This window comes from Rhamphochromis longiceps, linkage group LG20, assembly GCF_057381845.1.
Source record: "Rhamphochromis longiceps isolate RC_006_pf linkage group LG20, R_longiceps_female_GT1.1, whole genome shotgun sequence".
Lineage (NCBI taxonomy): Eukaryota > Metazoa > Chordata > Actinopteri > Cichliformes > Cichlidae > Rhamphochromis > Rhamphochromis longiceps.
Genome location: NC_140576.1, coordinates 3,627,591 through 3,640,756, shown reverse-complemented (window position 1 = coordinate 3,640,756; position 13,166 = coordinate 3,627,591). Strand labels below are relative to the sequence as shown.

Below are 13,166 nucleotides of genomic sequence, written 5' to 3'. Positions count from 1 at the left end.
GGCTGGGAAAGAATGTCTCGGACTCCCGGACCATCAGCACCGGCTCCCCTCAGGGCTGTGTTCTTTCTCCTCTGCTCTTCTCCCTGTACACCAACTGCTGCACCTCCACCCACCAGTCTGTCAAGCTAATCAAGTTCGCAGATGACACCACCGTCATTGGGCTCATCTCGGACGGGGACGAGTCTGCCTACAGGAGAGAGGTTGAACGTCTGGTGTCTTGGTGCAGCCACAACAACCTGGTGCTGAATGCCCAGAAGACAGTGGAGATTATTGTGGACTTCAGGAAGCACACAGCTCCACTCCCCCCCATCATCCTGACTGACACCCCCATCACCTCTGTGGACTCATTCCGCTTCCTGGGTACCACCATCACCCAGGACCTGAAGTGGGAGCCCACCATCACCTCCGTCATCAAGAAAGCCCAGCAGAGGATGTACTTCCTGAGGCAGCTGAAGAAATTCAACCTGCCAACACGGACGATGATGCAGTTCTACACTGCAATCATCGAGTCCATCCTCACCTCCTCCATCACCGTGTGGTACGCTGGAGCCACTATCAGGGACAAACAGAGACTGCAGCGTGTTGTGCGCTCTGCTGAGAAGGTGATTGGCTGCAGACTCCCATCTCTGCAGGACCTGTACACCTCCAGGACACTGTGGCGTGCAGCCCGGATCTCAGCTGACCCTTCTCACCCTGGACACAGTCTGTTTGACCTGCTCCCCTCAGGCAGGAGGCTCCGGTCCATTCGCACCAGAACCTCTCGCCACAAGAACAGTTTCTTCCCCTCTGCTGTTGGACACATGAACAATAACCACATGATTGTCCCCGCCACTAACACATGACCCTACGCTGTGTCACTGCATCATTTCATGTTTGGCACTGATCACCACCTGCACTCATGTATATATCTTTCTACGTAGCACTCATAATTCTTATTCTCATGTATATATCTCATGTATATCTCATGCACATATCTTTCTTTCTACATAGCACTTTAATTCTTATTGTCTGCACTGAAGCACCGCAGCAATTTCCTAATGTTGTAAACCTCAACATCTGGCAATAAACCCATTCTGATTCTGATTCTGAAACATCAGCTAAATTCAGGTGTGTAAATCCACAAGGCGCAGTAAACCTCAGAGCAGCTGCAGCAGCACAGGTAAGCAGATCACAGCCTCATTTTTTCTCTGCTTGTGTTCTTCTTAACTGATTCAAGCCGAGCCTTTATTAGAAATAAAATTTTAACAGAAATCAAGCTGGTTTTCCTATCTACTAATATTATTTAATTATTACATTAATATAGCACAGGGTTCAGTAAGATTTGCACAAAAGTAGGTGGAAGAAATGTTCTTCAAAGAGCTGCTTTTTACTCTCTTACTTTGAGAATATTTCAGAGCCAGTACTTTTCCACTTTTACTTGAGTAAAGAAGTGGAAACAGTACTTCAGCTTTTACTGGAGTATGTTTCAAAACTACTATCTGTGCTTCTACTTGTTGCCACCTCTGCTTAAAACTGTGCATTAGTACACTGGCACATACAGCAGTTGGCATGCAGTTTGCATTACCTGTCAGGGGATGTCTCTGTTTGCTCATGTGAGCCAGCTGAAGGTTTTGTCCCCGGAAGGCGTCAGATTAGTCGGAGATGACACATTTAAGGCCTCAGAAGTGAAGCAGACTCCAACTCAAACCGAAGCGGATGTGCAGTGTGCAACTTCAGCAGTGTCTGCGACTCTTACTTCCACACCGTGTGGTCTTTTGCATTTCTGTCACGTCTGCGTCACTACAACTCGTTTTGCAAACTCTTATTTAGCTTTTCCACTGTGTGAAGCACCAGGTTAAGATTTGAAACAAAAAGTTGCCTTAAAGTTTCTTTGAATTGCACAATGCACTAAGTTTAACACAGTAAAGATGCAGGTACGGCTTCAAACTTCACTCTCTTTATTTACAGTAATGTTAAATGACATTAAAAACAGGAAGGTCATGACAGTTTTTTTTTTCTTTCACGCCTCTTCTTTCTCTTTCCTGTTTATCAGGAGTGAAATTGTGGTAAACTTTAATACTGAACCAAGTTTCTAGATCAAAAAAACCTAAGCCACCTCCCACAACCTCGAAAATTGTACCAATAGAAATGAAACATTGGTATCCGTCTAAGTTACAGAGCTGCACAAAAATGAGCTTCCTGTGTGCATGTAGGCTTTTCTCTTTGAACACCAGAGCTAACCTTGTACTTTCAGGATCTTTCTTACCGCTCATTTTCTTTCCGCTGAGGTATCAGTTATGTTCACGTCAGGCCTCACACAGGCGGCAGAAAAGGATTATTTGAGAAGGGGAGATATTGGAAAACGCACTCTCGTTAAAATGTTTTTAAACTGTTGCTGTCTGTGATACGAGGTCAGTAATATTTCAGCATTTAGTAGACGTGGTAGTACGGTAAATTCAGCTATATCCCCGCCGCTTTCATATTGTTCACAAACATGACAACCATCTCTTGCCCTTCCTGTGACGAGGCAGTCTCTATGACTCATCATTTAGGGGATATCCATGTCGCCATTAGATGCATGAGAGTGACGTTTGTCTAAATCACATCCAGCTCTGCTGTCAACATTTTCTTTGCTCTCCTCCCGATCCCCCGATCCCGAACTCCTGAGACGCAGCCCGGGGTCTCGCTGCGTTGGGATCTGGAAGCTCGTGAAGGAGCTTCCCAGCGATGGTCTCTTCTCTGAAAATGAAAGCAACAAAACGGACAATTGAAATCAGACTTAGGCTGAAACAAAAACCAAAAATAAAAACAGAATTCACAGTTAAAATAAAGTATAGTATCAAATTTAAGGAAGTATATTTGCAGAAGTTCAAAATGAAATATATGAACCACCTATTTTGACCTAAACTTCACAGCCCCTGAGCTAAGCAAATGGTCACATCAGTCCTGGCTGCAACACAACAGGGCTAGAAGTGGTTAACACTTCTCTGCTGGTATAATGCAGCAAGAAACATTTGAAAATCTGGTCTTGAAACGGTGCATGTCTGTCATGTCTCTGAGCAGGCAAGGACACATACCGCCAGGTCCGATCGGCCGCATCAGTCTGTTCATCTGGACATTCCAGTGTTTGACGTTGGTGCTCGCCTGCCGAAGTTTCCTCTGGGCGGCCTGCCGGAGAAGAAGAGCTTAGCGGCTACTGATAAACAAGTGAACTGACAAACGCTTCCCAAAAACCTCGATCTGTTGAAAAGTACCCAGAAGAGCCACTAAGACGTGAACTCGCTTCCTTTTTGCTCTTTGTCTGTGACCTGATAAATAAACAAAGTGCTGCTGGTATTTTAACCACTAAAACTGGTCAATTTATTAAAAAGTTAAACTTTGCATCTCAATAAGGTTAAGGTTCACTACTGCCACTCTCAAGGCCAGATTTTGTCAAATAAAATCAAATATAATGAAAGTAATAAAAAGACAGAGTAGCCACCACTCAACAAGAGAAAAAAAATGGTGTCCTGTTTGAATCCTGTTCATAACTGATGTGCTTTTGAGGGACTGATCACGATGGCAGTCTGTTTAGTCTCATTAAAGTCTCTGCCATCTGGCATCCTGTCTTATCATTATGAATTTCAAAGTTATACTTGCAGCACTTCCTGGTTATCTAACTTTATCTGATGACTAGGGACTGTGATGGGTGGGTGGTTGTTTTTTTTGTAGCTCGTGAGATGCTTTCGTGTGTTGTTTTAAGCGCCTATTTTGAACTTAACTTCTGTTTATTGGTTTGGTGTCAGATTGTCAGTGACTCTTGCGACAGGACAGCCTCTCGCTGATCTCATCAACACATTCTGTGGTGATTTATTTAAAAACGACAAGCAGCAGAAGCTCACTTATTTTTTTCCATGTTCAGGGGGTCTGCAGTGGTATTAGGGGCCTGAGGCCTGAGGGGTATTAGCTTCGATAACATGCTGTAACTGAGTCACACGGTCAGTGTCAGGGTTTCTACCTACCACAACGTCCTGGTCAACTCTGTGCCGGTTGGCTCGAACCTCCTCCAGCTGTCTCTGCGCCTCCTCCAGGGCCCGGGATTTGGCCTCCATTTCCTGCTTCAGCTCCTGCTTCTCCCTCTGTGTCTTCGCAATGTACTCCTCCTGTTCCTCCTGCAGGTTCATCAGAGCCTTCATTTTATCCTCCTCCTCAGCCAACAACCTGAGCATGATGTAGAATGCAAAGAAGTTAGACTTTGAATAGATCATTTGTGATAAATGCAGGGGGCTCATCAGCGAGGTACTTTGGACCTGGGATGGGATAAATCGAGAGTGCAATGACAATGGTCTAGTTGGCTGCAGCGTTAAACAACTTCCTCTTTGCAGCTCAACTTCCTCAGGAACATAACGCAGCAACAGAGTTTATTAAATGCTGCTTGTACACAACACAACCTCCACCACCCTGCGCTAAGCTTTTTGCACTGCACACCTGGCTAGCTGCTTAAACAACTTTACCCTGCTTGAGCATAGCGGAAGGCCTCCTCATCAAGCCTGGCTTTAATCTCTTGCTGCAGCGCCTCCTCCAAACGTTTCTGCATCTCCTCCAACTCCAGGATCCTCTTCCTCTGCCTCTCTGCTTCCTCCTCTTTCAAAGCCATCTCTGCCTGCATACTGACTCGGGCCTTGTAACACACAGAAAGAAGCAAGTTAAAGTCGATCTGCATCTTTATGCTTTTAAAATCTTTCATTCTTTGTTTCCATGCTCACCTCCTCAGCCTCACGGAGCTGAATCTCCAGGGCACGCTGAAGCTGTTCGTGTTGCTGGCGCCTCCTCTGCTCATCCTGCTCCAGGAGGGCCTGAGCCTGCTTCTGCGCCTCCTTCAGGAGCTCCAGCTCCGCCAGCTTGCGCTCCCGTTCCTCCTGCAAGGCCCGCAGCCTCTGCAGCTCCTCCTCCTTGGCCTGTCGCCTTTTTTCCCGAAGCTCACGCTGTTCACGTCGCTTAAGCTTCAGATCTTTGTGGAGGGATTTCTTCCCCTCCACATGCAGCCTGATTGCCGTTTGAATAGCTGCAAAGAAGACACTGATGTTTAACATCTAAATAAATAATTAAAGCTTTTAAAAATTGATGTGAATTGATGAATGAGAGTCTCTTTTAACCTGTAGTCCACTCCTGTCGCTGTTTGGTGTCTGACGCACTCATTTCATACGTCTTGGAGAGGGTTTTAAGACAAAACATGCATCTCTTCCCATCTCGGTCTGGCAGCACCTGTTCAAAAAAGGGACACCCAGTTTATCTCTTAATACTGAGTAGTTAACTGTGAATGGTTTTGCAGTTTTTGAGTCTATTTTGTAAAAATAAAGGAGAAAAACATCAATTACAGGAAAAGGACATTTTTCTAACAACTCTGAAAGCTCAAAAAACATCTGCTTCCTACAATATAACACAATTTCAGCAGCTTCCTTTGAAGTATCACATGCTGGGTGAAGTGATGAACTTGTGACTCAATTAGTTATTCATGCAAGAATTTATATTGCCAGGATTTTTGCAATATTGTGGTCTACACTTATTCCAAGTCACCATTGTAATGATCATAATCTGAGCTGTACTTTAAATGTCTTTTATGAACACAATGAGTCATCAGTCACGTTCCAGGCTGGAAACAATATGCAAAACTTTTTGCTCGAGATTTTTCTTAAAAGAATCCTCTTGCAATAAGATGTTCCAGTTAAAGGTGTGACCCATGCTTCGATCACAGTAAATTCCTTAGGGATTTATAAGAAGCATAAAGAGAAGCAAGAAAATGTTACAACAGCTTTGCTAGAGGCCTCGGTATTTAATCAGTCCACAATAAAATACAAGGCAGGGATATTAGGAGTGTTGCTAGTTCCCTGGGGCCTGGCGTGCTGCGGTGATCACAACAAGAGAACAAACCTGAGTATTCAAAGAGGTAAGAAGAGCAGCTAACAGCAAAGCACCTGCACAACTCTCATTTCCTTAGTTAATGTGTCCAATGCAGCATTTACACAAAACCGAAGTAGTGTTAACCCTCTGAGGTCTACATCATCTACACAGGTGATAACCTTAACCGTACCATAACCTTAAATATTAGAGAAGGCCAAAATGGAAATCAATATTTTAAGATAATGACCCTGTATCAGGTAGGCCATCAAGTTTTTGCCAAATCAAGCATGTGGTTCATCAAGAAGAAGAAAGAAATAGTTAAAGGACTCTATAAAGAAACAAGTGCTAAAACAAATCAAGTCATCGTAATGAGACTTTGTCATGATTACGTTTTGGCTTCATTCATGCTTAATAAAGTTTTTCATGCTTTATTGTGTTATTCTGTGAAATAAACCCTCATTAGTCCTCATATGAGGAAATACCTTTTGTTTACAGCTGATTCTTACTGTGTACTCATCAAGTCCAACTAATCTCAAAAACCATCGTAAAGACGAGCTCATGTTTCTTGAGGACCACCTGTGTATTCTGTAATAAACCTGGGGTGACGCTGTGTGGACTGCCGAGACAAACGTGAACTTTCATGCAATGCGGGGGGGAAAGGGCACTGCACACCCACGATGAAACCTCCTCCTAATTGCAAAGCACGGTAGGTGGAGTATCGCTCATCATAGTCATAGTTTGGGGCTGTTCGGCATGCGTACTTCGCCATGATAAACGCCACAATGACTTGCACGCGTGGAAGTCCAGACACCGAATGCGACCAGTCAACAAATGGTCTGTGGCATGAGCTGAAGAGGGCTGATCAATCAAGACGTCCCAGAAATGTTGCAATATTTCACGAACAGCCACAGGAAGCATGTGATGGATGTTGTGACTGCTAAGGGGGGGATCTACAAGTTACTACACTCAGGAATTCACTTACTGCTCTGCGATTAATTACTCAGAGCTGATACAAGAATAGATCTCATTGCGCTTTTAGTCATCTTTGACTGTAACTGGGATGAATTTCAGACCACATTTTATGAGCAATAAATGCAGAGAACCTAAGAACAGTTTCCAATTTCCTTCTTGCAAGTGTATTACGCAGTATGATAACTGAGGCTGTGTCCACACGAAAAGTGACCAAGACACCTTAAATAGCAACCGCTGCACTCTTACTTCTGCTTCACTTTCAGCTAGGAGTGAGGCTAGCACACTAATCACCTCAGTTCCCTTGAGCTCTGCGAGATTTGTGAGGAAATCTTGTTTTTAATATGACCCATGGCAAGCTTCAGTTTTCAGTCTTACCTTGTTTCATTATGACACCCAAAATATGAAGCAGTGCCAACACAAGTCAAAGCACTGGAGTAGAAAGATTTTGGATTTTGCAGTTATTTACTTCCTTTTATGAAAGGTAGTTTAGTCATTTGAGAGAGGCTCGGTGTCACCTTTGCTCATCCCGCATCTTAAAAGAAAATCATGAGCCACCGAGTAAAAGTGGGATTATTCAGCAACATTTCACGTTTAAATTTCTTCTCTTTATAGCATGTTTATTAATGTCGACATGACTTGTGCTGATTTAACTGTGAGGGCGGTCTCATTTTCTCTCAGACTCCAAAAAAAATTCTTTGCTCTTGTAAACGTGAAGCAATAATTTTGACTTAAAAGAAACTGAAATATATAAAATTAAAGGTATAAACTGAATGTATGAATTACATTTAATCTGACCAGATTCCAGGGTCTTGCTGGATTTTGTACTTGCTCCCCTTTTTTTGTCTTGTTTAACCTTTGGAGGGACAGGATTTCAAATTTTGTAGTAAGTTACAAGTTAAATCAAAGATGAGGGGCGTGATAAAAAATAAAACTACAAAAAAACCTTAGTGTAGCACCTTGGGGAAGTCCCCGCCCTACACTGAGAACCACTGCCTGAATGTCATTTAAACGCCTGCTTTAGTATTTCTGCTGTGGAGATTTTGTTATTAAGAGTTTCTCTAGCTGTCACAGATGATTATCTCTCCAGCTGTTTACCTCCACGCAGCAGTTCTCATCCAGGGCTATATTGCCTTGGCAGTCCTTGCGGTCCTCTCCAGTGTAGTAGGACAGGTTGCTCGGCTTTAAGGTGAACCACCGTTCCTTCCAGTTTCTCCTCAGCTGGCCTTTTTTCCATAGATAGCCCTGAACGCAGCCAAACCGACACACAGATCACTGAAATAAATCTCACCGGGGAGGAACAAAAACAGCATTCTGGAGGCACATCAGTTTCCTACCTCTTTGAGGACATCACCAACTATTTCCCTGTACACTTCCTCTATAGCCATACTGATGATGCTCGCATCAATTCCTCTGGTTACCTTCCCGGAGTTCATCATCTCTAGAAACGTCCAAACAGTAATTCCACTCTGCTGCACTGAGTCTTGAGAGAAGAAGTCCTCTAACTCGACACAGTTGAACTCAATACTCATAGCCATACATATTTTCTTGAGGAGGTACTCCACCTGCATGGAAAGAGACAGGATTAATAACTCAGCTGGACTGTCCCTGCATGCTGTGCTGCACTCAAGCAAGCTATATATTACACCAATCACCTTTGTGTGCAGTTTTAAGGAGTATTTAAAACTGAATTTACCATTTTTAGTGACCATCACCTGCTTATTAAGGACTAATTCACAGTGATGCTTTAATATTACTTTGTTACTACACTTTTATTTGTAGTTTGAATCCTTCTGCTTAAAACACAACTGCAAAAATTGTATCTAATAGTGTAGCTGAAAGCAGCTTTTGCTATTTCCCAATAAGGCTTTCTCTAGTAACAGTATAACCTCACAGTAGCCCTGGCTACACCACAGAGTGCTTTGCACAGTGGCTGATGTGTGAAACACGCTCCAAAATACAACTGGATAATGCTTTCTTAAACCGAGGGTGACAGAAACGACCCTGCCCTTGAAAAATTGGGGCTTTCTCTTGGCAGCGGCTGTGAAGAATACACGACAGGAAACCAAAATGAGACTTTGCAAGTGAGAAACAAGCCCACACTGCTGCGTGACATGAGCACCATGTTCCATGGTGGCAAGAAACAAACTTTCAGCTGGTGTACTCGGTGTTTGTAAAAGATCCAACAGCATTTTTAGGTCAGAGATTACTGAGTGCAATCTCAGACTCAACAACAGAGCGCGGAAATGTTGAGTAGCTTAGGGTCTAAGTTTGGAAACGGGTTTCTTTTGCCACACACACTTGTGATTTTTTTTCTCTTTCGGTTACATTTTCAATACGATAAACAATGCATCGTACTAATGATAAGAGTTAAGAGTTAAACCCACCTCGTCGGGAACCATAACCAAAGGGTACTTGTCCTCAGAGAGAAAATTAAAAAGGCACCAGAGACGAAAAGCATCTTTGTCTGGTAAAATGGTGCTGCTGCTTCGGTCTGGCTGGTAGTTTTTCTTCGCAGTAAGAGTCCAGCAGAGCTCGTCTACGTTTTCCTTAATAAAAGAACCTTCCACAACCTACAAAGACACAAGACCAGGGGTTTAAAAAAAGCTGTCTGAATTATGAAACACATGGAGCTCGCAATATGCTGAAATAAACTGAGCACACTTGTTTGGGTTTTTTTTAATCACCTTATCCAGGATGTATTTATTGAGGTAAGGCATATAACCCTGACTGGAAACTGGGCCATCATCGTCATCCCTGAAGTGCTCCTCCAAAGCCACGGGGTCATGTGGAATACACAAGACTGTGCACAGGTTGTGAGACAATACCTGAAGGATCACAATATGAGGATGTTTAAAAAAGAAAAACACTGAAGCAGAAAGTCATTTCAGTTCTCGTTGTCCAACACAGGACTGTGCAAACTGTTTTATTTGTTGTCCTGTGAGGCTGCTAACCGCATCCGCCTACAAATTAATAATTAAGTGTCTAAAAAAAGAGATTACACGTCATGAGTTAGGAAGGATGAAACTTTCTGTAGAATATAAAAGGTAAGTGACATGATGTATAAATATATTTATATAGCTGGCTGCTCAATCAGAGAATGAAGGCCAGGGAAGTGTTTGAGGAACTGAACTTTTAAATTTCTGCTGCATCGTTTTTTTCTATAAAAAAAAATGTGTTTGCTCAAACATGGAAAAAAAGAGTCACCAGAGTCAGCAAAAAGCTTTAATTTTCTAGGAAAGCTGCCTGGAAAACCGTTCAGACGCACTAGTTTAAGAGTGGAACGACATCAGTAAAGCAATATGACCGTTTTAAAGTTTAAAAAGATGAAAATCGAGCTCAGGAAAACATCTCCAAGTTCTATTAGAAACTTCAAGTGTTACACTTTACTCTTTGTGAGCAGTGGCATCACTGACAGCATGTGAAAAACAGTTAGATTAAAAAACGCTTTTCCTTCTTGTTCTGTTTCTTCAGCTGAAACCATGCAACATCTTGAGGTATCGTGCATTTTATCAGACAGCTAGGTTCTCTGTGTGTTGAGCCATAACCACATCCTGTCGCCAGTCTCCAACGCTACAACATCTGTCAGTTTTGAGGCCAAAGCATGCAAAGTGTTTGCCTGCGAGTGCCTCTGAGCAGCGCGGCGCCTCAGAGAAGGCTGAAGGCACGAGGGGGGATAAGCCCAGTCATGAGGCTGACTCGCTGAGAGCCAGGAGCGCCGGGCGGCACATTCGCAGGAGCGTGGAGGTGGCTGGAAATGGAGTCTGAGCCACAGCGAGACCGAGTGACATAACAATGAGATCAATGCAACATACAGTAGCCTCGTTTAGGCTCTGTGGAAAGAGACAACGGTCACCAACATGTGTCCACTTTATCCCTGCTCTCCCTGTGACAATGTCCTTTTTGACGTGTTCGGCCTCATGTTGTGAACCTACTCTATTCAACAGGCTGCTCTCTGGCCCGGTGCTGTGCCAGAGGGTCCCTTTGCACTACAAGCTGGTACATGGAGGCCCAATGTGAGCACAGCTTGGAGATGAGGGCTCCCATTCATGTACAGACTGAGAGCAAACTGTTACTCTCGTGCTCGCGCCGGACAGAGGTGCATATTGTGCCCTCTTTCAGCAGCTGAAAGCATTTTATTCAAAATAGGGGGAACAAATTTGTTCCTTGTTGGGCAGTACACGGCTGAAAAAAACTGAGTTTTACACAGGAAATGTTAATGATGATGATGTTTTCTGATAAGTAGTATCAGACGTTGCACACCATTATTTCCTGACACATAAACACATAGTAAAAGTAGTAAACCTTGAGATTTAATTTGCTTTGTTGCTGAAATTGCTTTCACCTCCTTCACAACCAACCCGCATGATGTAAAATGCAACGAGGTAGGAAACGAGGGTAAACGGTAAGAGATGAGTAAGTTCTCGGGCAGGAAAAAAAAAGTTTCTCTAGTTCCATCTTCCAGGTAGACGATCCCTCACTCACCTTCAGCTGAGACTTGGACACTTTCCCGCTCTTCTCCAGATCCAGGGCTGTGAAACCATACCAGATGGATTTAAGCAGCTCAGACCGCAAGTCCATGTCTGCTGCAGCGTTATTTTCTGGTTTCCTCCTCTACGTCTCTTCTTCTTCCCTCTACTGTTGACACGGGTGACAGGCATACACCCACGCTGTGCTGCTGCTTTCAGGCAGGCATGGGGCTTTACTGTTCTGCTGGCAGCGGCACCTGCTGGATTACAGTGGTCAGTGATGAAGAGGGAGGGTCTCGCTGTTTACCGCAGCGTCAGATCTTGCCCTGCAGTGGCAGAAGCGTTTTAATCCTTAGAAAATTTTAAAAGAAAAAACTCCATTATGCATTGCCTAGAAATCTACAAGTGTCTTGCTAGGTTTAGTTATGCGCCTGTGCAAAAAGTGTTGTTATTACAGTTTTATATTTTTAATGTTCTAAAGTTATATCACTGATTTACTGAAAATCTCCATCCCCTTCCTGTGCACCTTGGACAGAAAGTAATTTGCCATTCATTATAAAGGTTTATTATTTAAGTTAGTAATTAGATGGGCTCCTGGCAGTGCTGCTTTTACTTTCATTTCTCTGTGAAGTAATCTTTCAGTTTGTTTTCAAGGTCCTCCTTATTTGGGTGATACCTGCACTGATGTGTGAACATAAATAAGGCATAAAGAGCCAATTAAGTGACAGTGAATGATAATTGGCCTTGCATGTGTATAGCACCTTTCTGTACAGTTGAGCACTCAAAATACTTTTTACTACAAGTCTCATTCACCCAATCACACACCTTGTTACAGTACTTGTATCAATGTCCAAAGGCTTTCTAACATTCACAGCACGCTCACACTGGGATTACACTGGTGGAAACTCGGGGTACCTTCCCCCAAGTGTACTTTGCCACATGGATTGATCCACTGACCTTCCAACTGGTAGAGGACCCACTTTGTTACCTGAGGCCACAGAGCATCTGCAAAACAAGCCCAAATCATCACCCCTCCACTGGTGATGTTACCCGCTGTTCTAGAAATCTTCTGGTTTGTTCAGATATGATTTTGCAATCAAAGCTGTGCTCCCATGTTCTTTTGAGAGGGAAGAGGCCTGGCACCCCTACCAAACAAGCCATACTTGTTCAGTCTTTTTCTAATCGTACTGTGACGAACTTTAATCTTTAACATGCTGACTTAGGCCTGCAGAGTCTGAAATGCAGCTCTTAGGGGTTTTTTTTGCAGTTTCTCTAACCTTAGGGTGAATTTTCAGAGATGATTAAAAGATTTTTTGGGCAGCACAAATTGTTTCTCTAAGATCACTGCATTAGCTTTATGTTAAGTTAGCTTGTCTCATCGCTACTTTAGCAGCTGTCTGTTAAATGTAGACTTCTTGTTAGCTAAGTTTACCGTATATTGTTTATATTTGCATATAAAATACTAACAAATGCAGAATGGCTTGGTAGCTTGACTTTACCTTAGTGCTGTCCAATGAATTTAAGAACCTCTGACATCAATATTCAAATATGTAAATTAAAAACAACAACAAAACAAAACCATTACGTCAGTAACTGACGTGATCCCATTGATTTAAACAATGTTTATATTAAAATATCTGAAAATAAAATAAAAATAACAAAAAATCTAAAATTCTTCTAATATTCCTCATGATTTGTCAAATAAATCAAACTCCACTTACTTTAGCTCTGGAAGTCTATATCCTTGAAATGGCTCCGCTTTATGTAGATTGTATTATTATTATTATTATTATTATTATTATTATTATTATTATTATAGGTTTCTCTGAATGTCTGTACTTTGCACATAGGGGGAAGCCGCGGCGACAC

At 42.8% G+C, this 13,166-nt stretch overlaps 1 protein-coding gene across 3 annotated transcripts; it reads right to left on the bottom strand.

The window, feature by feature from the left end:
• Window positions 1–1,946: 1,946 nt before the first annotated feature.
• LOC146644677 (differentially expressed in FDCP 6 homolog) lies at window positions 1,947–13,164 on the bottom strand. 3 transcript variants are annotated; one of them, XM_085394513.1, is made up of 12 exons: window positions 13,019–13,164; window positions 11,314–11,623; window positions 9,516–9,656; window positions 9,216–9,401; window positions 8,166–8,393; window positions 7,927–8,073; window positions 5,115–5,223; window positions 4,725–5,023; window positions 4,473–4,639; window positions 3,981–4,179; window positions 3,057–3,147; window positions 1,947–2,718 (listed from the first exon to the last, which is right to left on the bottom strand). In XM_085394513.1, exons 2-12 carry the CDS (start codon window positions 11,407–11,409, stop codon window positions 2,528–2,530), a joined length of 1,854 nt encoding a protein of 617 aa, XP_085250639.1. In that variant the 5' UTR covers window positions 11,410–11,623; window positions 13,019–13,164; the 3' UTR covers window positions 1,947–2,527. The 3 variants fall into 3 exon arrangements, with proteins under 3 accessions (XP_085250639.1, XP_085250640.1, XP_085250641.1); XM_085394514.1 differs by having other exon boundaries at window positions 11,314–11,557; window positions 13,019–13,158; XM_085394515.1 differs by having other exon boundaries at window positions 11,314–11,554; window positions 13,019–13,148.
• Window positions 13,165–13,166: the final 2 nt, after the last annotated feature.

Coding starts and splice junctions, on each gene's coding strand:
- LOC146644677 (XM_085394513.1), bottom strand. CDS start 11,409: ATGGACTTGCGGTCTGAGCTGCTTAAATCCATCTGGTATGGTTTCACA. Junction 8,074..8,165: donor TTGGTGATGTCCTCAAAGAG/GTAGGAAACTGA, acceptor GGCTGCGTTCAG/GGCTATCTATGGAAAAAAGG. Junction 5,224..7,926: donor ATGAGAACTGCTGCGTGGAG/GTAAACAGCTGG, acceptor TTTTTTGAACAG/GTGCTGCCAGACCGAGATGG.